General features: G+C 55.3%; 2 protein-coding genes across 2 annotated transcripts; one reads left to right on the top strand and one right to left on the bottom strand.

Annotated features, from left to right (window-relative positions):
* Positions 1-1,374: 1,374 nt before the first annotated feature.
* Positions 1,375-14,985, top strand: GSE1 (Gse1 coiled-coil protein). Its single transcript, XM_054389573.1, has 14 exons — positions 1,375-1,520; positions 3,180-3,361; positions 4,028-4,225; positions 5,433-5,624; positions 5,747-6,063; positions 6,483-6,807; positions 8,666-9,246; positions 9,932-10,044; positions 10,482-10,752; positions 10,888-10,995; positions 11,137-11,508; positions 12,328-12,609; positions 12,995-13,098; positions 14,824-14,985. Exons 1-14 carry the CDS (start codon positions 1,407-1,409, stop codon positions 14,956-14,958), a joined length of 3,294 nt encoding a protein of 1,097 aa, XP_054245548.1. The 5' UTR covers positions 1,375-1,406; the 3' UTR covers positions 14,959-14,985.
* A 3,724-nt stretch (positions 14,986-18,709) lies between these two features.
* Positions 18,710-23,549, bottom strand: GINS2 (GINS complex subunit 2). The gene is made up of 5 exons (XM_054389838.1): positions 23,460-23,549; positions 22,304-22,418; positions 21,033-21,132; positions 19,747-19,873; positions 18,710-18,835 (listed from the first exon to the last, which is right to left on the bottom strand). Exons 1-5 carry the CDS (start codon positions 23,547-23,549, stop codon positions 18,710-18,712), a joined length of 558 nt encoding a protein of 185 aa, XP_054245813.1.
* Between the last annotated feature and the right edge of the window lie 1,156 nt (positions 23,550-24,705).

Genomic DNA, 24,705 nt, shown 5'->3' with positions numbered 1-24,705 from the left:
AGGGGAGCCAGGTTGTGTGCTTCCAGGGCAAGGAGACACCTTGCACACTGAGGGGAGCCAGCTTGTGTGCTTCCAGGGCAAGTAGACACCTTGCACACTGAGGGGAGCCAGCCTGTGTGCTTCCAGGGCAAGGAGGTGCTTTGCCCATTTAGGGGAGCCAGTTTGTGTGCTTCTAGGGCAAGGAGCCAGCTGAAGGGGAGCTGGCTTGCATGCTTGCAGGGCCAGGAGCTGGCTTCCATGCTTGAGGAAGCCAAATGTCATGCTTGCAGGGTGAGGAACTGACTTGCACACTCACAGGAGCCAGCTTGTGTGCTTGAAGGGTGAGAAGACACCTTGCACGCTCAGCAGAGCCAGCTTGCATGTTCGCAGGGCAAGGGGCTGTCTGGCACGCTCACATCAGCCAGCTTGCACACTTGAAGGGCAAGGAGACACCTTGCACATTCAGGGGAGCTGGCTTGCACACTCAGGAGGAGACAAAGTCCCTCTTGGTGCCAGGCTCAGAGCTGCAGTGAGTAGCATCATTACCTCTTGGCTGGCATCCTGCAGTGACCATGAGCCACCCCTCTGTGGCCAGTAGCTGATCCTTGCCAACAAGTCAGAGACTTTCTCATGGCTCAGGATTGGTGGGAGCAGATTTTTGGGGATAGATGCCCCCCAGTCTGCCCACCTGATTTCTGGGAGAGGGCAATGTGCTGAGGTGCAGGCCCTGTGTGCCCTCCTTGAGGCTGAATTTGTACTTCCCTCCAGCTCTGCTTTTCTCACTCTCCACTTTAATTCCCTTTTTGTTTTCCCCTTGGATATATCCCCAGCATTCCCTAGTTGGGTATCATGGAGAACACAGAAGCCTTGCCAAATGGTTATAGGGAGGGACTCCTTCACCCTGGCATCTCTGAGTACCCTGGGTTGTGCAGAGAGACTTTTCCAGCTGGATTGAGGAGTCTGCAGGTTGGGTTTGAGAAGATGTGACCTCCCGAGGTGGGCTCACTTGTGCCAAGGTGAGCAGCACAGGCAGGGCTTGCACCCATGAAAGGGTTGTCAATCCCTTTTAGAAGGGAGCAATGCCCATGCGGGGCAAAGCCTTTTAGCACCAAGAGGAACGTCCCATGGGAGAGTGCTCCCTGGGACTCTGTGGGATGGGAAGGTGGGGATGCAGCTTGGGTTGCTGGATGGATGCCCAATACCTGATGTGCATCCCTGTGTCCCATCCCTGATCCCTCAGCAGGGCAGCCCGAGAGGGATGGCTTCAACTTCGTTGGGTGGTTTCAGCTGGTTAACAGCTGCCTTCTTCCCCGCTTAGTTTAATTTTTACTTTAATTCCAGGGTCCTCAATAAGCAGCGAGTCGTCTCCTGTCTCCTCACCGGCCACCAACCACAGCTCCCCTGCCAGCACACCCAAACGTGGCCCCATGGGCCCCATCATCGTGCCCCCGGGGGGGCACAGCGTGCCCAGCACACCGCCTGTCGTCACCATTGCCCCCACAAAGACAGTCAACGGGGTCTGGAGGAGCGAGGGCAGACAGGTATGGCTTTCAGGGGAGGTTTAGTTTGGATATTAGGAAGGAAGTTTTTACTGAAAGAGTGGTCAGGCATTGGAACAGGCTCCCCAGGGAGGTGGTGGGGTCACCATCCCTGGAGATGTTCAAAAAACATGGAGACGTGGCATCTAGGGGGACATGGCTTAGTGGCCATGGTGGTGTGAGGTTGATGGTTGGACTTCATGATCTTAAGAGGTCTTTTCCAGCCTTTATGATTCCATGTTTTGGGGGAGTTCCTGGCAGTCATGGTCTGAGGTGCCATGAGCCATGGTGCTCCCGAAGGAACCATGGGGACTAAGCCCCAATTTGTCCCTTCTCTTCCCTCCTATGTCCCCAAGCTTCCATCATCCGCAGGCTGCCATCATCCCTGGGCTGCCATCCGGAGGGGAGCATGAGGAAGAAGAGAAGGGGAGGGGCGGGGTTGAAAGCAGCTAATTAAGAAGCATCGTTAGTGGTTCTCCTCTCCTCCACATGCCACAAGCAGATTCCCGGGGGGATTATGCCACTTGGAAGGACTAATTAAACCACAAAGCGGAGAGGCGACGGGAGGGGGTGAGAAACACCCAGGGTAGGGGGGGTGGGAAGAAAAAGAAACGGAGCCACCACCCATGGGTGCTCAGAGGGGCGTGGGGGGTATCTGGGTGCTCCCTGCTCCCATGTCTCCCCCTCCCCTCGTCACCTCCTCCCCTTGACCCCCCCCAGCACGGAGGTTAACCGAGCGTGGGTTATTGTCTGGCAGAGGCGCTCGCAGCGTGACGCCCTGAGCCGGGGAGGTAATTAGAGCAGAGCCTGGCACCAGCACAATCAGCGCGGTGCGGGCGGCAGGGGCGGCGGCAGGGGGACAGGGGTGCCCTTTGTGCTGGCCGTGCTGACCTTGGGGCTGTCCCTGACAGCTAAAGACCTATGGCCTGACCCAGAGGGTCTGGGGACTGGGACTGGATGGGGAGGGGGAGCCACCATCCTTCTCCTCTAGCTGCTCAATGAGAGGATGTGGTGAAAAATAATAATTTTTAAACCCAGTCTTACCATGTGGAGGCCACCCTCCTAATTGTTGGCACCCTGCAGGGTCCCTTGTCACCCCAAGGATCCTTCCTGTGCCAGGGGGTCCCTCCCCAGTGAGGAAAGAGTGACCTTCACTCCATGCTGGGGTTGGGGAGATAATGGGAGATGGTTTAGGTCCCATGGTGGGGTGGGGATGTTGTTGCTGCAGGGGTGGGGGGCTGCTGGGCTGACCTCCAGTTTATGGCTGCTATCAAAGAGCTGCTGGATTTCCACCAGCTCTGTCTGTATCCTCCCTGGGAGGTTTATAGCTCTGGAGAACAAAGCAGCTCATAAATCTCCAGGCAGGTCACATGTATGCTGCCCTCAGTGCTGCCCCAGCTTCAGCACTCTGACTCCCACCGTGGAACTCCCTCGCACCCTCACACCCCTCCAACAACACTTGAGCAGTGAGGATGCAGGCAGATGCTCCAGCAGATGCATCCCTCCAGTGTAGTGGTCCCAGTCAGGAACCCCCTAGGCACAATGGGGACTCACTGACCATCGTGGGGTGGGGAGACATTGGGAACCTATCCCTCTGTGCCTTGTAGGGTCCCCGCTGTCCCCTAACTCCCGGCTCAGCCTTTCTGCCCCTTTTCCTTCTAGCAAGAAGCAGGGTCACGAGGCAGCAGCAGCAGCAGCAGCCGTGAGCGTCTCATCTCGGAGCCGCCCCTCGCGCAGGAGAAAGCAGGGGGTCCCACGGTCCCCTCCCACCTCCTGGGGACACCCTACTCCTTTGGGTTGCCCCCCAGCTCCGTGGTCCAGGACTCCCGCTTCCCACCTCTCAAGTGAGTCCAGTGGTGATGGATGGCATGGGATGGGTTGCGGGATGGTCTGGTCCCACCAAGCATACCAGGGGGTTGACATCTCTCTAGAGGGTTAATGTCTCCTGAGAGGAGTGACATCTCCCCAGGGGGACAGAGTGGGACGTTGGCATGCCCTGTGAGGTTTGGTCCCACCAAACATAATGGGGGAGTGACATCTCCCTAGAGAAGTGACATCTGCCCATGGGGCTGACATCTCCTGAGGGGACTGAGATCTCTCCAGGGGAACAGGGTGGGATGCAGGTGTCCCCTGTAAGGTCTGATTCCACCAAAGATCCCAGGGTGGTGACATCTGCCCTAGGGACTGACATCTCCTCAGAGGAGTGACAACTCCCCAGGGGGACAACATGGGATGCAGATATCCTCTGCAAGGTCTGATATCACCAAGCATCCCAGGGAAGTGACATATCTCCAGGGAGGTGACATGTCCTCAGGGGAGTGACATCTCCCTAGGAGAACAGGGTGGGATGCAGGCATGCCCTGTGAAGTCTGGTCCCATCAAGCGTCCCAAGGGTAGGTGGCATCTCCCCAGGGAGGTGACATCTCCCCAGGGGATTAACATTTGCCCATGGGAGTGATGTCTTCCCATGAGGACAGGATGGGATGTTGACCATGTTCCTTCTGCCCTAGCCTGCAGCGGCCAGTCCACCATGTGGTTCCTCCCAGTGCTGTCACCGAGGATTACCTGCGCAGCTTCCGTCCCTACCACACAGCCGAGGACCTCCGTATGTCCTCCTTGCCACCCCTTGGCCTGGATCCGGCCACTGCTGCTGCTTACTACCACCCCAGCTACCTGACACACCACCCCTTCCCACACCCTGCCTTCAGGTGGGCATCACTCACCTCAGGTCTGAGGGTCCCCAGTGGGTGTGCCAGTGGTCAGAGGATGACCGCTGAGGTGCTGGGGAGGGGGGATCCTTGATCCAGGGAGGATGGCTGGGCTGCACCAAGGGCATTTTGGGGATCTTTAAGAAGAAGGCAGACCCCATCCAGCCTGGGATTGCTCCCAGAAGGGGGAACTGGGGACTTGTTTCCCACCTTGACCAGCACATGCTGACTGAACATTCCCAGATGTCTAGATGGAGATTGGTGACCAGTGGTGGGGTTATTTAATGTCTTCCTCGATGACGTAGGGATGGAGTGCACCCTTAGCAAGTTGGCAGATGACACCCAGCTGAGTGGTGCAGTTGACATACCTGAGGAATGAGATCCATCCAGAGGGACCTGGACAGGCTGGAGAAGTGGGACTGTGTGAACCTCATGAGGTTCAACAAGGCCAATTGCAAGGTCCTGCACCTGGGTCAGGGTAATCCTTGGTATCAGTCCAGGCTGGGGGATGAAGGGCTGGAGAGCAGCCCTGTGGAGAAGAACTTGGGGATACCGGGGAGTGAAAAGCTGGACGTGAGCTGACAATGTGTGCTCACAGCTCAGAACCAACTGTGTCCTGGGCTGATCCCCAGCAGCGTGGGCAGCAGGTAGAGGGAGTGGATTCTGCCCCTCTGCTCTGCTCTGCTCTGCTGAGACCCCACCTGCAGTGCTGAGGCCAGCTCTGGAGAGACATGGACCTGTTGGAGCATGTCCAGAGGTGGGGAATGATTAGAGGTTTGGAAACCCTCAGCTTGTGAGGACAGGCTGATAAGAGTTGGGGTTGTTCAGCCTGGAGAGAAGAAGCTCCAGGGAGACCTTCTGGTGGCCTTTCTGTACTTAAAGGGGCCAATAAGAAAGATGGGAACAGACTTTAGCAGGGCCTGTTGTGATAGAACAAAGAAGGGGTAGTTTAAACTAAATGAGAGAGATTTAGACTGGATAGAAGGAAGATTTTTTTTTTCCCACTGAGGGTGGTGAGAACCTGGCCCAGGTTACCCAGAGATGTGGGAGATGCCCCATCCCTGGAACCATTTGAGGTCAGGTTGTTTGGGACTCTGAGTGACCTGCTTTAGTTGCAGATGTCCCTGCTGACTGCAGAGTGTTGGACTAGATGGCCTTGCAAAGTCCCTTGCAACCCAAACCATTCCATGATTCCCTGTCTTCCCAGGATGGACGAATCCTACTGCCTGTCAGCACTCCGGTCCCCCTTCTACCCACTGCCGACGCCGGGCTCGCTGCCACCCCTGCACCCCTCGGCCATGCACCTGCACCTCTCGGGGGTACGGTACCCCCCCGAGCTCTCCCACTCCTCCCTCTCTGCCCTGCAGTCCGAGCGCATCTCCAGCCTTGCTGCCGAGAGGTACAGGGAGAGGATGATGGTCAAGGGTGGGGGGACAGATGGACAGAGCACCCCAGGGGGATGCTCACAGGTGTCTGGTGTTTGGGTGATTTGACGGGGTTTTTTTTGGCTTTTCTTTGCAGGCTGCAAATGGATGAGGAGCTGCGGCAGAGGGAGCGCGAGCGGGAGCGGGAGAAGGAGCGGGAGCGAGAAGCTGACCGGGAGCGGGAGAAGGAACGCGAACGGGAGCGAGAACGGGAGAAGGAGCTGGAGCGAGAGCGGGAGAAGGAGCGGGAACGGGAGCTGGAGAGGCAGCGGGAGCGTGCCCGGGAGAAAGAGCTGAGCATGGTGAAAGCCATGGAAGGGCCCTTCCTACCTGTGGCCGAGCTGCACGGGCTGCGGGGACACCCAGCCGAGGAGCGGGGCAAGCTGGCAGAGCCACTGGCACCTGGCAGACCAGGTAATGTCCCCACAGTGACACTGTGGGGGCTGCCCCCTTTGGCACACCTTGCCACCATCCCTGTTTCCCTCCAGATGGCAAAGCCAGGGGGGTCAGTGACCCTGGGAGGTGGCTCAGGATGGAGCTGGGCTCTCCCGGCTGCCAGCTCACTTTGCCAGAAGCCCAGCTGCACTCAGCAAGGTGGCACAGTGCCCGTGCCATCTGACTCAGTCCATGGCACTCTGGGCAGCTGGGCTGGCAGCGAGCGGGCAACCCCTCCCTGTCAAGCTCTGGCTGGCCTCACAATTGTGAGTGCCTCCTGCCTGCAGAGATGCTCAGAGTTACTCCATGCACCCCAAAAATCCCTGGTAGCAAACAATGGCTGCAAGCAGCCCCCTCTTTCCATGCCCTGACTCTCCATCACCTGCTTTCCAACCCAGAGAAACTGAAGGACTCAGTGCTGCCGACACCAAAGCCCATCCAGCACCCCCTGCACCAGCCACCCGCCTCCCACCACCCTGTGCCCAGCCTCATCCCCAACCACAACGTGTTCCCGCTGCCGGGCAGCAGCGCGGCCACAGCCCTGCTCATCCACCGCACCAACGAGGAGGAGAAGTGGCTAGCCCGGCAGCGCCGGCTGCGCCAGGAGAAGGAAGATCGCCAATCCCAAGTCTCGGAATTTCGGCAACAAGTGTTGGAGCAGCACCTCGACATGGGACGCGCCCCGAGCCAGCCCGAGCCCGAGCATCGTCCTGAGCACCCCAGGTAGGGATGCTGCCAGCCCTGCTCCTGCCTGGAACCCCAGCTGTGTTATCCCATTCACATCCATCCCTGTGGTAGGATTTTCACCCTCTTCCCTCTGGCTTTGCAACCCCCATTAGCCAGCTCCAGCCCCCACCCAGTTCAGCAGCCAGCATCCCACAGCCGTGCCCCTTGCTCCTTGTGCGTCCCTGTGAGCAGAATCCGATGCCAGCAGGTCCCCATCACTCAGTGCCAGCCAGGCCGGCTGTGCTGGCAGCGCCGGGCGGTGCCGGTGCCCGACATCTGCGCGGCGGCAGGCGACGAGCCCAGGAGGTGGCCCGGGGCCAGCGGCGAGTGGCCAGGTGCTGCCCAGTCACCCAGCACTGCTAATTGCAGCTCCCTGCCATGCAGCAGACCCAGGCTGTGGGATGCCCTGTTTTGGGGGGGCATCTGCCCCATTTTGAGGTGGTTTGGGGGCGGCAGAGGAGCCTGCCTGCACCCCCTGATTGCCAGGGGCTTGCTTGCTGCTGTTGCTGAGTGTGTGAGCAATGTGGGCTCATCCAGCGGCTCTGCTGTCAGCTCTCTTTGTTGTTTTTGAGTATCCAGGGGATTAGTGCAGCTCATCACGGATAATAAGGAGCAGATCGCTGGGCGGCACAAAGGCGAGTGCCCGCCGCAAGCTCTCCTCCCCATCCGCTCCTTCTGCCCTAAATCAGAAAGCAGGGAGCAAGGTCACCCCGAAACACCTGCAGCTGGGGGAATAGCTCATCCTTTTCCTCATCACAGCTCTGTCTCCATCCCAATCCCAATCCCTATCCACATCTCCATCCCAGTCCCCATCTTCATCCTCATTCCAGTCCCTGTCCTCATCCCATCTTCATCCTCATCCCCATCCTAATCCTCATCCCCATCCTCATTCTTATCCCCATCCTCATCCTTATCCTTGATCCCTGTCCCTATCCCCATCCCATCTTCATCTCTACCCCAATTCCTACTATCATCTCCATCATTCTCATCCTCACTCCCATCCTCATCCTTGTCCCCATTCCCATTCGTCATTTCCATCCCCATTCCTCATCTCACTCTCTATTCCAGACCCCATCCTCATCCTCATCTCAGTCCCCATCCAGGTTGCCATCCTCAGCCTTGTCCCCATCTCCATCCCGTCTCTGTCCACATCCCCATCCCCATCCCCATCTCATCGCCATCCTTGTCCTCATTCCCATCCCCATTGTGGGGCTTCACACATCCAGCAGGAAGAGAGCAGGGACCGATCCTGTCAGGGTGGGTGACGCTTCCCACCGGCAGTGCCGTGGCAGTGATGGTGGTGCTGTGGTGTCGGTGTCGGTGCCATGCTGGTGCTGGTGGTGCCGTGGTGGCAGTGGCAGTGCTGAGCGGAGCTGGCTGCTCCATGCAGGGAGATCTGGGGCGCTGGAGCAGAAAAGCGTTAAATGCACAGCTTGGGCACATGAAATATTTATCCTGCTAACAGGCTGGCTCCAGCCCCGGCTGGAGGAGGAGGAGGTGGCAGAGAAGGAGGAGGAGGGTTGCACCAAGGTGCTGCCCTCACTGCAGGGAGAGCAGGGCTGGGGCCGGACTGGTGGCTATCTTGTCCCCAGGGTGGAGTTGAGTCTGGGATTCCCTGTCCATCACCTTTGGGATGCAGCCATGTGCCTGCTCAATCCAGTCTTAACTCTACCCACCATCTCTCAGGGTGGTGGCACAGGAGGGGACCAGGGTGGCTGCCTGGCATGCACAAGTTCCTCCAGATGCCTCTAACTGCTCTATTTCTCCTCTCAAATCCACCTGGTGCCAGGGTGCCACCGGCTCTCCAACATCCTTGCCAGCCCCTCAGCTTTCCAATCCTTTCCTCTCCCCACAGGTCGGGATCCAGCCGCCACGAGCCAAGCAGCCGGGAGCCAGGGCAGCACTTTGGTGGGCCACCACCTCTCATCTCCCCCAAGCCCCAGCACCACCCTGTCACCACGTCCCTCTGGAACCCCGTCTCGCTGATGGAGAACCCCCCAGACCCGCCTCGACGCCTCCCTGAGCCCCACACTCTCCACGGTCATCCAACCCCGTTCGAGCCCAGCCGTCAGGGTATCCCACTGGTGAAGGTGGAGAGGGTCTTCTGCCCCGAGAAACTGGAGGAGGGGGCGAGGAAGAGGGACACTCTGGAGAAATACCCCCCAGGACGAGAGCCCGGAGCTCCAGAGCATGGGGTTTTCACCCACACCCCCTTCCTAGCCGAGCTGGAGAAATCCACACAGAGCATCCTGAGCCAGCAAAGGCCCTCAGGCACCCCTTTCACTGAGGCCACCAAGCCCAGCTCCCCATACCGACCCCCGCAGCCCCGTACCCAGGACCCCATGTACATCTACGACGAGTCCGTGCAGCAGCATCGCAGGCTGGTCAGCAAACTGGACCTGGAGGAGCGCCGGCGGCGGGAGGCCCGTGAGAAAGGTGAGAGGCTGGGGACCCCCCCGTGCCGGGGACCCCCCTGAAACCAGTACCGGGAGCTGGTGGTGGTGGGAAGGGCAGCTGCTGGGTCTCCTGGGAACACTGGCAGCCTGCGATGGAAACCCTCCCGTGGTAAATCCTGCGCTCTAGACGTGCCCAATTAATAAATGATGAACTGAGGCTAATAAGTGGGGTTTAAATATTAATGGAGCTGTGTGAGCATGGATGAGGATAGTGGTGAGGAGATGGAGTGCTCGGGGGGCTGGCAGGGGGCAGGTGTTCCTGTCCCCCACTCAGTGGGAATGGAGGTCTCAAGCGCAGCCTCTCCCCCAGCCATTCCCTATTAACCCACCTGTTGAGCCCCCTGCCACCAGTCCCAAAGCGATGCTGGGTGGGGACACTGGGGTGGTTGATGAACCCAGGGTCCCACAGCTGGTGGAAGTGTGGACAGGGCTCCATTGGGTTACACCTCCAACCCTGCTGAGACTCACACTGGACCCCCTCTGGACCCCCACCACTGTTCACACTCTTCCTGTCTCAGTGCACCAGCACCCTGCTGTGCCACTGTCCCCAGTAGGGTCTCAGACAGTTCTCAAGGGTCCAAATAGACTCCCTGGCGTTTCAGCAGGTTCCCTGTGGGGTTCCCCATGGTCTCCCCAGTCTCACCCCAGCCTCTCCCCATCCCCAGGTTACTATTACGACCTGGACGACTCCTGTGACGACAGTGATGAGGAGGAGGTGCGAGCCCATCTCCGCTGCGTGGCTGAGCAGCCCCCACTGAAGTTGGACACATCCTCTGAGGTACAGCTGCTGCTCAGTGTCCCATGTCCCCTCTGTCTCCCAAGGAAGCAGCTCCTCCTTGGGCACCAGCTCCTGGTGCTGCATCACAGCCATTGCCACCAGCTGGGTGCAAAAATTAGGGATCAAGGATGGGGAACAGGGACAAGGAAGAGGTGGGAAAAGAGACAGGTGGGGACAGAGGTGAGGATGGGGATAGGAATGAGAATGGGATGCAGATGAGGATGGGAATAAGGATAAGGACTGGGATGAGCATGGGGATGGCGATGAGAGTGGTGATAGAGATGGGGATGGCGATGAGAGTGGTGATAGAGATGGGGATGGACATGGTGATAAAGATGAGTATGGGGACTGGGATGGAGATGGGGATGAGGATGGGAATGTGGACAGGAGATTATTCTAGGGGTGACCCTCCTCTGCTCTTCTCTTTGACACCCCAGAAGCTGGAGTTCCTGCAGCTCTTTGGCCTCACCACCCAGCAGCAGAAGGAGGAATTGCTGAGCCAGAAGCGGCGCAAGCGCCGGCGGATGCTGCGGGAGCGGAGCCCCTCGCCACCCACAGTGCAGAACAAGCGCCGCACGCCTTCCCCGCACCTGCCGCTCTCCACCCGCTACAGCCCCGACGAGATGAACAACAGCCCCAACTTCGAGGAGAAGAAGCGCTTCCTCACCATCTTCAACCTCACACACATCAGTGCCGAGAAGAGGAAAGGTAACAGCCATGCCCTGCGCATGCCCTGGCCTGGGGGGTCCTCCCCTCTCCCTGGTTTTGGGGGGTCCTACCTGGGACTGTGCACTTGCTCTGCTGAGTGGAGGCTACACTAAACCTCAGCTTCCCATGCCGCAGACAAGGAGAAGCTGGTGGAGATGCTCCAGGCCATGAAGCAGAAGACCACACCGGGTGCTGTGGTGGTAAAGAGCTCCCCGCGGGACAGCCCCAGCAGCATCGCAACTGGTAAGAACCCTGAGTCCTTCCGTGGCTGTCAGCTGCTTGGGGCCATCCCCCTGCCTGGTGGGATGGGAGCAACTTTGTCTGATGTCTTGGTGGGGACATGGCCCCTGGTTGCAGCCAACTCTATTCCTCCTCTGCCCAAAGAGCCACCGGTGCCACCACTCCTGCTGGATCCCGATAAACCTGTGGGAATCGCTGTCTCTGTGCCAGAGGCACAGAAAACAGCAGAACCCAGCAGGTTAGACCAGCTGAGACCCCAGGAGCTACCGAGAGTCAAGGAATCAACCACCACGCTAGCAGAGAAGCCCCGTCTGAATGACGGGCACCCCGGCAAGAAGGCGCTAAGCATCCTCAGCTATGTCAGAGGTCCCCTCCCCAAGGACATACCAGTGCCACTGTCCCACAGTATGAATGGCAAGAGCAAGCCTTGGGAGCCCTTCATCGCTGAGGAGTTCGCCCACCAGTTCCATGAGTCGGTGCTGCAGTCCACTCAGAAAGCATTGCAGAAGCACAAAGGTAATGGAAGGGATGCGGGGAGCAGGCTGGCTAACACCAAGCTGGCGTCCCTGTGGGGTGGGAGACCCCTTCTCATCCCCCACACTGGGGTTTGGCACTGCCAAAGGCATAAAATTCACCAGCAGCCTTGTTGCTGGAGAGTTCCTGGAGCTCGCTGGTGAAGATAGGGTGCTGGGATAATGCACTTCCTCCAAACTCATTCAGCTCACGCAGCTCCCTGGAAGGAGCACAGAGCCACATGGGGATTGGTCTCTTCTCATAAAGGAAGAAACCATAGGAGAAGAGGAAATAGCCTCAAGTTGCCCCAGGAGAGGTTTAGGTTGGACATGAGGAACAATTTTTTCTTCTTGAGGGTTGTCAAGCCCTGGACAGTGGTGAAGTCCCCATCGCTGGAGAGGTTTCAAAGCCATGTAGATGCGGTGCTGAGGGACATGGTTGAGTGTTGACCTGACACTGCTGGGTTAATGTTTGGACTTGATCTTAAAGGACTCTTCCAACCCAAACAGTTCAGTGACTCATTCATTTCAGTAAGTGAGGAAAATAAGGTTACTTCAGTGTGGGGGCAGGTGATGAAAACCTACAAAAGAACACATTCTAGTGGAAGGTGTCCTTCCCCATGGCAGGGGGTTGGAAATAGATGACCTTCAAGATCCCTTCCAACCCAAACCATTCTATGATTTGATGCTGTAGCCCCACCACAATGGCCTGGGAGGAGGAGGTGGAAATACTTAGAGAGCAGCAGCTTTCTTGATGCAGCCTCAAGTGGGGGACACTGGGGACATGGAAGGTGGGCACGGGGCTGATGTTTGGTGCCCGCAGGAGGAACGTCGGCGCTGATGGCAGAGCAGAACCACAAGCTTGATGCCTCCATCCACTACAACATCCCTGAGCTGCAGGCATCCAGCCGCCTGGCTGGGCCCCCCCACAATGGCACAGCCGAGGGGACGCTGCCCCACCGGCCGCTGCCCCCCCTGCCCCACGACTCAGCCTCCGAGGAAGAGGAGGAAGAGGAGGAGGAGGAGGAAGAGGAGGAAGAGTACCCCAGGCCTAAGTGGCAAGGGATCGAGGCAATTTTTGAAGCTTACCAGGAACATATAGAAGGTAGGGGATGGGGAGGGATCAGGGCAGGGAGGGTAAACCCTTGTTTGTTTTGTTCCCCAACCAGGCATCTCCAGCTCCCACTGGGGTGGGATGGGGAGGTGCTTGAGGGCTCTCTGGCAATGCAGGAGCAGCACAAAAGCAACAAGTGCTGGTGAAAATTGATGTCTACATGAAAAATTCATGCATTCACAGCTGCAGGGCATGTTCCCAGTGGGACTTGCATTGTTCCTGTGGGCAGTGCAGGGGCTGGGGATGCTCTGGGATTCAGGAGGCAATCACTGCTGGTGGGGCTGCCATCCTCTGGTGCTTGAGCATGGTCCTGTGCTGCACATGAAGCTGGAAGAGCTGGCACTTACCCCTTCATCTTCCTCTTTGGCTCTTGCAGAACAAAACCTGGAGCGCCAAGTGCTGCAGACCCAGTGCCGGCGGCTGGAGGCCCAGCACTACAGCCTGAGCCTGACGGCAGAGCAGCTTTCGCACAGCATGGCGGTGAGTGGGGCCCGGCTACCCAACCTCTGCCAGGCACCCAGCCTCCTGGGCATATGGCCTCACAGCAGGGTGGGGTGGGAAGGGACCTCTGAGATCATCTAGTCCAACCCCCCCTGCAGGGTCACCCACAGCAGCTTGCTCAGGGTCATTTGGAATCTCTCCAGAGAAGGAGACTCCACAGCCTCCCTGGGCAGCCTGCTCCAGGGCTCCAGCGCCTGCACAGCAAAGTAGTTTCTCCTCCTGTTCAGATGGAACCTCCTCGTTCCAGTTTGTGCCCTTTGTCCTGTCACTGGGCATCACTGAGAAGAGTCTGGCCCCATCCTCTTGCTCCCCACCCTTCAGCTCTTGCTGAGTGTTGAAAAGATCCTCTCTCAGGCTGGTTGGACTAGGTGACCTTTAAAGGTCCCTTCTAACCCAATGCATTCTATGATTCTACAATCCTATGACCTTCTCATAGCACATCCATCCACCCCCAATACCCCATCCATTAGAAAACAACTGTACCCCTCAGTGTTGGGCATCTCAATACAAAGAGATATCAAGGTGCTGGAGCAAGTGAAGAGGAGGGCAATGAAGTTGGTGAAGGGCCTGGAGAATAAATCTTATGAAGAGCAACTGAAGGAGTTGGGGCTGTTTAGGTTGAAAAAGAGGAGGCCAGGGAGAGACCTCATTGCTCTCTACAACTACCTGAAAGACATTGTGGAGAGGCTGTTGCTGGTCTCTTCTCACAGGAAATTAGTGATAGAACAAGAGGGAACGGCCTGAAACCGCAACAGGGTAGGTTTAGACTGGACAGTAGGAAAATGTTTTTCATGGAAAGAGTGGTCAGGCATTGGAATGTGCTGCCCAGGGAGGTGGGCATCTCATCTACTCGAGAGAGTCCAACGGAGAGCTACCAGGATGATGAAGGGACTAGAGCACTGCCCTATGAGGAGTGGCTGAAAGCCCTGGGGCTTTTTAGTCTGGAGAAGACTGAGAGGGGATTTAAAAAATGTTTATAAATATCTGAGGACTGGGTGTCAAGAGGGAGGGGACAGGCTCTTCTCTGTTGCACCCTGTGATAGGACAAGGGGTAATGGTTATAAACTACAGCACAGGAGGATCCACCTCAACATGAGGAGGAACTTCTTCACTGAGAGTGAGGGTGACAGACTACTGGAACAGGCTTCCCAGAGGGGCTGTGGAGTCTCTTTCTCTGGAAACTTTCAAGACCCATCTGGATGTGTTCCTGTGTGACCTGTGCTAGATTCTATGGTCCTGCTCTGGCAGAGGTGTTGGACTCAATGATCTTTGGAGATCCCTTCCAACCCCTAACATCCTGTGATCCTGTGGTTGAGTCACCAACCCTGGATATCAGTATCACAGTATATCAGAGGCTAAAAGGGACCTCAAGAGATCATCAGGTCCAACCCCCCTGCCAAAGCAGGATCACTTAGGGTAGTCCACACAGGAATGCATCCAGGTGGGTTTTGAAAGTCTCCAGTATGTTTAAAGGTCGTTTAGGTCGTGGTGCTTAGGGATAAGCTGAACTTTGTAGAGTAGGGTTGTCGGTTGGACTTAATGATCCCGAGGGTCTTTTCCAACCTGAATGTCTCTGTGTGATTCTGTGTGAAATTACACGCCACATCCCCCCACGGGGCACTTAGGAGAGCCCAGCACCTTCCAAGGTCTCCATCCCTGCTTTCTTCCTGCTTGCTCTGACGATGTGTCGTCTCCTGCCTGCAGGAACTGAGGACCCAGAAGCAGAAGATGGTGTCGGAGCGCGAGCGCCTGCAAGCCGAGCTGGATCACCTGCGGAAGTGCCTTGCCTTGCCTGCAATGCAGTGGTCTAGGGGTTATTTCAAGGGGTATCCCAGGTGACGCTCCTTGGGCTAGACCGAACATATAGTCTAGAAATAATAATCTATTTTATTACCTTGAATATTTAATATTTTTCACTGGGAGGTTTGAAGCTAAAAAAAAAAAAAAAAAAAAAGTTTTAAAAAAAAAAAGTTAAAAAATAAAATGAAAAAAAAAAAAGAACACCAAACAAACAAAAAAAAAAACCCAAAACAACCAAACAAAGAAACAAACAAAAAAATCCCAAGACAATAAAAATAAATAATAAAAATGGAGAATGTGCCATGCATGAAGCAAAGGAGCACGGGAGCCCACCTGACGGCCAGCAGACCCTCATCCCGTCCCCTCCTTGGTGGGGGGTGGGGGTACACAGGGTGTTGTGTGTCCCCCCACCCCTCTTCACCCACCCACACTTTATAGAGCTCATTTTTTTTGTTGTTGTTGTTGTTATTTTTTTAATTACAATTAAATCTCCACCGACAACACTAAAGCCGGAGGAGCCCCGTGGGGCTGGGTGTGGGATGGCTGGCCAGCAGCCACCGAGCCCCCTACCCCCCCCCCCCCCCCAAAAAAAGAACCAAACCCCTGCCATCCCCAGGAGCCTTCCCACCCCCTAACCCCACCCCGGGGCTTTCCACTGGAAATGCACTTCGCTATAAACCAATAAAAGTCAATAAACTGGTTGAAGGTCCCTTTTATTTTTTTGTTCCTGTTTGGTGGGGAAGGGGCACAGAGATGCGCTGCCGGTGGTGCTGGTGGGGGGCCCGGCGGAGGTCAGAGCCAGAACCCCTCTGGCTTTTGGTGATTGAAAAAAAAAAAAAAAACAAACCACAAAAAAGTAAAAAGAAAAAAAAAAAAAGAAAAAAGGTGCTTCAGCCTTGTACTGTGTATATATATTAAAGAAAGAAAAAGTTTTGTATGTTTTTATTACTTTAATTATTGTTATAAAAAGCCTGCCTTTTTTTAATGATGTTTCTGCTTTTTTTTTTTTTTTGCCCCCCTCCCCTTTTCTCCCTCTTCCCTTTTTCTTTCTTTTTTTTTTTTTCTTGTTTTTCTTTTTTTGGCTAAAAGGATTAACTCACTTTTAAGTGTTTGTACTGCTGCTGGTCAGGCCAGAAAAGATATTGAAGTGTTTTAAAAGAACTTAGAAACCAGGATAAAGAAATCCCCTTTTCCAGCAGGGCAGGTGCTGTCCCACCACCAGTCCCTTGGGAACCTGGAGCTGAGCCCTTCCATTACCCTCTCCCTCATTTTTAACCCTTTTCCATTGATTTCTGGGTCTTTTTTTCTTCTGATCCAACAGGGCACTTTTGGGTGTTATGGTGCTGGGTGGTTTCTCAGCCTTGCAGGGGCTCCCTCTCAACTTAAAAGCCACAAAGCAATGCGTGGTGACGGCTTGGGGATGGGTGGCACTGGGGTGTCCTTATCCCCCTCCCCAAAATACCAAGACAATCAGAATTTGGGAAGGAGCTGGGGTTTGCCCGTGGGATCAGGGCTTTGGTGGCACCATGGGGACAAGCTGGGTCAAGCTGTTCCTGCCCAGACCCTGGCAGTGCCAGGCTGGGATGGGAGGTTCAGGATTGGCACCCACGTGGGGCCATTTTTTTTTTTTTAGCCAATTATTTTTTTATCATCACGTGCCCCAACTCCCCAGGGAGGCTTTTCTTATTATTATTATTTTAAATTTATTTATTAATTTCTTTTTAAGTCACCCGGAGACAAGCTCACGTCTAGGGGAAAAGGTGACCTCTGCTTTCTGCTTTAAATTCCCTTGTTGCACTTGCAAAGAAAGCATTAAACCCACCTCCCCAACCCCCCCCTCCCCCAATTCCCCCCTCCCTGCTCTCCCATTGGCTTCACCCTTAAAAAAAAAAAAGAAAAAAAAAACAAAAGGAGCTGGTGCAAGATTAAAAAGCAAAATGCCCTTGTGACAGAAATTAGTTTAATCTTTTTTAAATCCCCAATTGCATCGCCAGCCTCTGGCCCAGCCACTGCCAGCTCCAGGCTTCACAATGAATTTTAACACCACAAAATTCGCCTCTTTCTTTTTTTTTTTTTTTTTTTTTTGCTGCTCTGCTCCCTTTTCCCTTCCCCTGTGCTGGAGGTGGTGGTGGGGAGGGAATGGGGTAGCGGGGGGAGGGGAAAGAAGCCAGGGATGGAAAATCATCAATTTATCCCCTTGCTGCAAGGAAGCTGTGGGCAGGAGCCTGGCTGGGATGTAGCCTCTTCATAGAGGCTCCAGTATTGAGGGTTCCCCCCGCCCCCTTCAGCAGCTCATAATCATGTTTTTTTTGACCAATTTCTCAGAATTATTCCCCCTCCCCACCCGGGGGCTGTGGTGAGTGGCTGTTCGTGTGTCCCCCACACCCTCCCTCCGGTGCTGAATCACTCGAGCAGCTGCAGAGCCTGGGAGGGCTGCAAGGAGGTAAAGGAAAGCAGAGCCTGAGGGAAGCAGGGGGTGGGGGGAGGCAGTTTAGATGCCGTGAAAGCAAAACAAAACCCCCCAACAAGGAGAAATTTCCCCCCCCAAAAAACATGTTCTAAGTGTACTTGTTTGAATTAATTGTAATGTAATATATGATTTGTTGACTGTAGTAATTAGGTATTTATGAATATATGGCTGTAATTTCTGAAAACATCAAAAAAAAAATTAATAATAATATCAACAAGAATAATAAACTCTTCCACAATGACGCCAAAAGGGTTTTTTTCTCCCGCTTCGAGCATCCCCCAGCTCCTGCCACCCTCCCCATGTCCCAGCCCTGCCCGTGGTGCCAGGGGAAGGCAGGGCACAGATGGCAGGCAGGGTTCGAGCTGGCATTTCCCCCCTACACACACACACACACACACACATACACCCTCCCTTTGCCCGTAATAAATCCATCTGCCATCGAGGATCCTGCCCTCGCCTGTCGCTGTGCCGCAGGGGAACGGGGCCGGAGCCAAAGGAGAGCTGCGGCTTTTTCCAGGCAGGCTTTAACCCCTGGACGCTCGGCGTGCACAACACGGGGAACTCTGATTTGCAATTTGCTCAGCTGCAATTAGTGTTTTATTATTATTTTCTGATGCAGTTCCCAATTAAAAAGAAGTCAGATGTATGATACTACAAGACAGCCAGGCTCTGGAGAGGGGAAAACCACCCTCGTCCGCCCCCCCCATTTTCTTTTGTCCTTCTCCGCAGAGCAGATGGATCTGCTTCCCAGCTGATCTCCCCAGCAGAGCAGCAGACACCTCTCACTGCCTGCACATCTTTCCCTCTTCCCGCCCCACTCCCCCCCCCCCCCGCCTTTTTTTTTCTCTCCAAGGCTTGGAGAAGCACCGCCCAGGAATTTTATTGCTTTCAAACCAGTGTGTGTGGCCTGTGCTGCCCTCAGAAGTTCCCTCTATGAAGTACACCCACGTTCTCCAGGGCGGATAGATCCGCTTGACATCATTAACCAGCAGCCTGGCAAGCCACCACCTGCACCAAGCAGACCTCTGAAGCCCAGGGAGAGGCCCATCTCTGCAGAGAGGGAGTGTGTAGGGGTTCTCCCGAGCCATCAGCAGCTCTGGAGCGCTTCCCATCCAGCCAGGAAGCTGCCTGCTCTCTCCTCTGCCTGCCTGCAGTGGCTGCTGAAGCGGGGGGGGTTGTTGCAGGCAGCTGAAAGGGCATGAAGCTCTGGTGGATTAAGAAGATCTGCGGAGGGCAGCCAGATGAAGGTCCAGGAGTGAGGAGCTGAGCCTGCTCCCTCCCACTGCCCTCTCCTGGGAGGTTTGAGGGCTGGCTAGCACCTCAAAAATCCTGGGATTGGGAACTCTCACCAGGCTGAAGATTAGTCCGGAGCTTGTACATATGATCCAAGGCCTGGGTAAGGAAAGTCCCTGTTGTGTTGATCTCCATCAGGGTTAAGTTATCCAGCTAAAAGAGAAAAGAACAGTCCTGTTGCAGGGAAGGCAAAGAGCTCAGAAAGCAGCTCTGCAGCCCATGTTTTACCTTTGGTGACAACCCCAGGGACAAGCCCAGCTACCAGCCCTGGTCAAGAGAAGTATACAAGCAACAAGACCACCATGTCCACCAGACATCAGAAGCTGCAACCAGCCCTTACACCGAGTATTGGATTCAGTTTTGGGCCCCTCACTACAAGAGGGACAGTGAGATCTTGGAACACGTCCAGAGAAGAACAGCTAAGGTGGTGAAGGGCTTTGAACGGAAGTCTTATGAGGAATGGCTGAGTGAACTGGGGTTGTTTAGCCTTCAGAAGGGAAGGCTGCCCTCTACAACTACCTCAGAGGAGGCTGGAGCAAAGTGGGGGTCAGCCTGTTCTTACATGCAACAAGTGACAGGATGATAGGCCTCAAGTTATGCCAAGGGAGGATCAGGTTGGACATTAGGAAAACTTTCTCCACAGAAAGGATTATCAAGCACTGGGACAGGCTGCCCAGGGAGCTGGCAGAGTCACCATCCCTGGGGGGGCTGGAAAGCTGTGTAGATGTGGTGCTGAGGGACATGGTTTAGCGGTAGTGGCTTAGCAGCAGTGGTGGGATTGCAAGCTCTAGGGGAGCGGTAGGACTTGATGATCTCAAAGGTCCCTTCCAACCTCAACAGTTCTACGGCTGTATAAAGCAAGCTTTCAGCATATGGCTTAAGCTCTCAACTGACGTACCCACAACCCAGGGGAAAAAAAAATAAACCAAAAAAACCCCCAAAACATGCCCCAACCAGCGTTTTTCAGGAGCAACTCTCATCAGTCACAAGCCCACACACAATCACACAGCATCTGGAATCCTCCCAAGCAGAAGAGCTGGCAAAAGCCTCTTCCCCCGCCGCACCTTGGCGTGAGCCTCCTGCTGCCTGACGAAGCTGTCCGCAGACAGCCGCAGCTTGGCGATCCGGGTGTCCCACGTCTCCTTCACCAGCGTGCGGATCTCGTCGGCTTTGGGGATGTTGTCTGAGGCACTGCAAAGGAGGAGATAGAAAGAGGAGACAGCAAGGATCAGAAGAGGCTGCGAGGGACTCGTACGTTATGTCAGCGGTGTAAGTGATGTTGGCAGCTCTTCAGCCCTCTGAGGCATAAGCAGAGCAGTTTGCTACAGAGGAAAAAAAAGAAAAACCAAAAATCCAACAAACCCCCAACCTGCAGCTCCACATTAAAATCCAGGCTGGTACTTCTGCTGCTGGGATTTCTGGGATTTCTGGGATGGTTTATTTACCCGGGAATGCTCAGCTCGGATGCAGCATCTGGTTCTCACTAGAAATCCTTCTGCTCTTTAATTGCCCAGCTGGTACGAGGTACACGGAGGGCCAATAACCCGGCCAAAGACACAAGCAGCCAGGGAATTGAAAGGGCTCGGCCGCGATTAGAGCCCCGGCTCGGCGCTCTCCTGGCTCTATCAGGGAGTATTAAGTTGAAAGCACCGCAGGAATTGTGCCTCATCCTCCTATTAAGGCGATTCAGAGCTGCCATAAGGACCTCGAGAGATCAGCTCAATTCGCAGGGACAGAGCTGTCAGGGTTATTGTAGCGTGAGGGAAGGAGCTGCACGCCAAGAGTGGCATCTCCAGAGGAAAAGAAAAAAAAAAGAAAAAAAAATCTCAGTGCTTAAATGACCACCCTGCCGTAATCGAGGGCTTAAAAGTCAGGAGAGCCTGCGCTGGGCAAAATACCAGCCAGCACATTTCACAAGTGAAATGCCTCACAGCAGGCAGGAGTTCAAGGCTCGGAATATCCCTGGTCTCCTGCTTCTCTAGGCTGAGGGAAGAGCTTTCCTCCTGAAGGAAAGCCAAGGAAGGAGCCTGGAGGGTTTAGGCTGCTGAACAGATTGCAGGCACGGAACGTGCTGCCTTTCCTCAAGGCCTCTCTCCGCTCAGCTGCCGCTCAATAAAGCGGCACAGCCCCAATTATCAGGCCGCAGAAGAAGCAATTCCCCAAGTCACTGAAATGCAAAAGTTACCATGAGAAAACGGCTGCAACGAGATCTTGGCAGGCTGTGAAATCAACCTCCATTAACTCTCACTTTCCCACCGCCCTCTGGGGCTGCTGCCAACCAAAGCTTGAAAAATTGTCTCCACAAGCATGTGCTGGGGTGGAAAGCGGTGCAAGAACACTTCCTACTTACTAGTTTAACAGCAGCTTGGTGAGCTCCATGTAATAGGGACTGGGCATTGGAGTGAAGGTGTCCTCTTTACGTTCCTGATCCCGGATTTCCTCCAGTTTTTCTGCAACACAAGCGTAAATTGGCCAAGAAGGTCAATGGGATCCTGGGATGCATCAAGAAGAGTGCGGCCAGCAGGTTGAAGGAGGTTCTTCTACCTCTCTACCACTCTGCACTGCTGAGGCTGTATCTGGAGTACTAGGTCCAGTTCTGGGCTCCCCAGTTCAAGGACAGGGAACTGTTGAGAGGGTACAGCAAAGGGCTTTGAAGATGATGAGGGGACTAGAACACTTCTTTTAGGAAGAAAGGCTGAGGGACTTGGGGATTTTTAGCCTGGAGAAGAGAAGATTGAGAGGGGGTCTTATCAATGCTTACAAATACTTAAAGGGTGGGTGTCAGGAGGACAGGGATAATGTTTTTTCAGTGGTTCCCAGTGACAGGGCAAGAGGTAGTGGACACAAACTTGAACATCGGAAATTCCATCTGCACATGAGAAGGAACTTCTTTGAGGGTGGTTTGAACCTTGGAGCAGGCTGCCCAGAGACCTTGTGGGGTCACCATCTCTGGAGTCATTCCAAACCCACCTGGACACCATTCTGGGCAACCTTTTCTGGGTGTACTGGTGCTGGCAGGGGGGTTGGACTAGATGATCTCCAGAAGCCCCTTCTAACCCCTACTGTGCTTCTGTGAATGGTCGGGCATCACCATCCCCACTCCAGGCACATTTTAACCCTCATCCAGGAAAACCCAGGCATTATTTCTGTAGGATCAACTCTAATTCCAAGACTGAATCAATGTGTGGGCTGAAAAAGGTTCCTACAATGAAGCACACAAGGATGGTGACAGGAACACTACACCAGAAGATTGGATCAACACCAGCTTGATCCCTGAGCCTCTCAGGAGATGGTCCCTTCACCCATAGAGTACTTGGGCTAATTGATGTTTGTGCTCTTGAATGAATAAATGCTTGGTGTAGATCTTCCTCTTACTGCAGCTCCATTAGCCTTAACTCTTTCCCTTGAGACAACAAACAGGAGTTGCCACAATTCTCACTTTTTAGAGAGCGAGACAACCTCCCATTTCTGATACCCCCAAGGAAAATGGTTTCATGGAGTGATTAACACGTCTCCAAGTGGCCCTCCTCACAACCATCCCCAGTTCCCAGAGCTGTTTCTGAACAAGGCTCGTGAGAGATGCAAGCGCTACTCAGAAAGACCAGTGACCAGCATCCTCACCAACATCCATCCACTCTGGAGGGATCAGCCGACACTTCTGCCTCTGCTTCAGACTAATGGCCAACCAGACAGGCACTTCCACTGGCAAGCCAGGATTGAAGGGACCCAGATCCCCCTGGAAGACAAATGGAAGACAAGAGTAAGACAGTAGCAAGGGTTGGGACACCGCAGAACTTTGTTAATTTTGCCTTAGCCATCCCTACAGTTGTGTTTCCAGGGGATTTTGAAAAGCCCAAATCAAATAGCATCTGAATTGCCTCCTCTTGCTTCCCAGAATTCTCGCTCTCAGACTTTTCCCCCTCTTCCTTGAGGAACCATAACAAACCCTTCCAGTGCGTTTTCTATTTCAAAGTGTTTCACAGAGGCTATAGCCAGAAGTGACATCCATCCAGGAAATGCAACCCTCCGGGCTCAGGCCAAGGCACTCCGGGTGGGAGTGGAGCACAGCTCACACCGAAGCAGCAGCAGGGACGAACCTGGCAGCCCGCTCCAGCCCATGACCAAGGCTCAGAGGCTGCACTGCTCACTGTGAAAACACCGGAGATGGTGGGGGGTGACAGCACTGCCACCTCCCAAACCTCCTGGGAGGCTGCCCTGCCCTCATCCTGCTTCTCCTCCTCTTTGTCCCTGTCCCCCAATCCTCTTATCCCCATCTCACCAGACCCCACTCCCTCCAGCTCCTTCCCCATGCCTCCCATCTCCTCTCCCTGTTCCCCAATGCCCCAACTCCTTCCCAATCCCATCAGCCACTGTCCCCCAAGCTCTTCAAATCCTGCCCCTAGATTCCAGTCTCCCAGATCTAATCTTCCTGCCCTAGTTCCCAAGGCTAAGCCCCCCTGCCCCTGTCCTCAATGTCCTCGGGTTCTGTCCCTCAAGCTTCCCGCCCCTGACCCCAAGGTTGTGTCCCTAATCCCCCTCCCAGCCCCTGACCCCCCGGGCCTTGTCCCAAGCCGCCACCCAGGCTTTAACCCCTAAACCGTGTCTCCAAACCCCCCCCAGTCGCTGTCCTCAAGCCGACCCCTCAGCTCTATCCTCCAAGACTCCAGCCACTGTCCCGCAGTCCCTGCCTCCCAGTCCCTGCTCCAAGCCCTCCCCTGATCACCAGGCGCCGTCCCCACGCCCGCAGCCCCTGCCCTCCACCTCCGGCCCTGCCGACCCCGATCAGGTGGATCCGGTCGAGACTGAAGTTGGGCACGATCGTCACCATCTCCTTCTCGGCCAGGAACTCGGCCTCGGCCGGCTCCATGTCAGCGGCCGCAACCCGGGGACCCGGACCGGGGTCGCGACCGGGACAGCACTGGGGCCGCCACGCGCCCACCCTCCCTATTGGCTGCGCGGCGGCTTAGGCCCGCCCACAGCTCCCTGTTTCCCGCCGCCGCGCGCGTTTTCGCTGTCTCCGCCTTGAGGGCGGGGAGTGGCACAAGGCTGAGCACGCTGATTGGTTTATCACGGGGAACGCCTGCCGGCCATTGGTATTCGATGGCGCATACTTTTCTGATTGGCTGTACCAACTCGCGCCGTGCTCCGGCTACCACTATCTCTGGGAAAGGTCTGGGTCGGTGGCAAAAGGACCAATCGCGGTACCCCACCCGGGAACTCTCGGCCAATCAGAGCTCAGCACTTGTTGCCAGGGCTCCATGGGGCCCTCAGCCCCGCCCTCAGCCTGTGCGCATGCGCTGGGCAGCTGCAGTTAGTTGCCCCCTTGCGGCCGGGTGGAGCAGGTGCTCCAGGGGTCAGGCCCGAGGACTCCTCGGCTGTGGGTGGGTGCCCTCGGGGGTCCTGGAGGAGTCTGGGCTCCCCATCCCTGTCTGGGCACCTTCCCGCCTGTGTGTGGGGCAGCGGCAACTGGCTGGCAGTCAGTCCAGTTGTCCCTTTGCAGCCAGCCATGTACAGGCACCTGCCCTCACCCATCCGACCCTTCCCTCCGTTCATCAGCCTGTCTGTCCATCCATGCAGTCAGCCAGGCATCCCTCTACACAAACATTCATCCATCCATCCATCCCTCTATCCACCCATCCATTTATGCCTTAGAGCAGCCACCAGCCTCCCTCTTGCTGTCTGTTCATGCACCACATTGTCCATCCAATCCCTCCATCCTCCCTTCCAACCCACCATCATCCATCCATCCATCCATCCGTTTGTCCCCCTCTTCCTCCATCATCCATCCATGTTTCCATATATGCATTCATACCTCCTTCCACCCACTCATGTCCAGCCCAGCTGAGCAACTGCAACCCCCAATACCCACCACTGAGGACAATTCGAGGGGGCTGCTTGTGGGGTCACCATGAAAACAGAAAGTCCCCAGATGATGCTAGCTCCCCGCAATCCTCCTCCCCAACCACCTTGGGCTCAGCCCTGGGACACCTATGGGATCAGCCCCAAGCTTTGGGTGAGGCTCG

This window comes from Indicator indicator, chromosome 19, assembly GCF_027791375.1.
Source record: "Indicator indicator isolate 239-I01 chromosome 19, UM_Iind_1.1, whole genome shotgun sequence".
Taxonomy (NCBI): domain Eukaryota; kingdom Metazoa; phylum Chordata; class Aves; order Piciformes; family Indicatoridae; genus Indicator; species Indicator indicator.
Note: the sequence above shows the minus strand (reverse complement) of the source record. Positions and strands in the feature narration are given on the sequence as shown.

Bases quoted from the DNA above. Each gene is read 5' to 3' on its own strand.
- GSE1 (XM_054389573.1), top strand. From the start codon at position 1,407: ATGGGCCCCATCATCGTGCCCCCGGGGGGGCACAGCGTGCCCAGCACA. The intron at 1,521-3,179 runs GTATGGCTTTCA...TTTTCCTTCTAG, and splicing joins GGAGGAGCGAGGGCAGACAG to CAAGAAGCAGGGTCACGAGG. The intron at 10,753-10,887 runs GTAACAGCCATG...CCCATGCCGCAG, and splicing joins CAGTGCCGAGAAGAGGAAAG to ACAAGGAGAAGCTGGTGGAG.
- GINS2 (XM_054389838.1), bottom strand. From the start codon at position 23,549: ATGGAGCCGGCCGAGGCCGAGTTCCTGGCCGAGAAGGAGATGGTGACG. The intron at 22,419-23,459 runs GTCGGCAGGGCC...TTTGTCTTCCAG, and splicing joins ACCGGATCCACCTGATCGGG to GGGGATCTGGGTCCCTTCAA. The intron at 21,133-22,303 runs GTGAGGATGCTG...CTTGTGTTGCAG, and splicing joins TCCAGAGTGGATGGATGTTG to AAAAACTGGAGGAAATCCGG.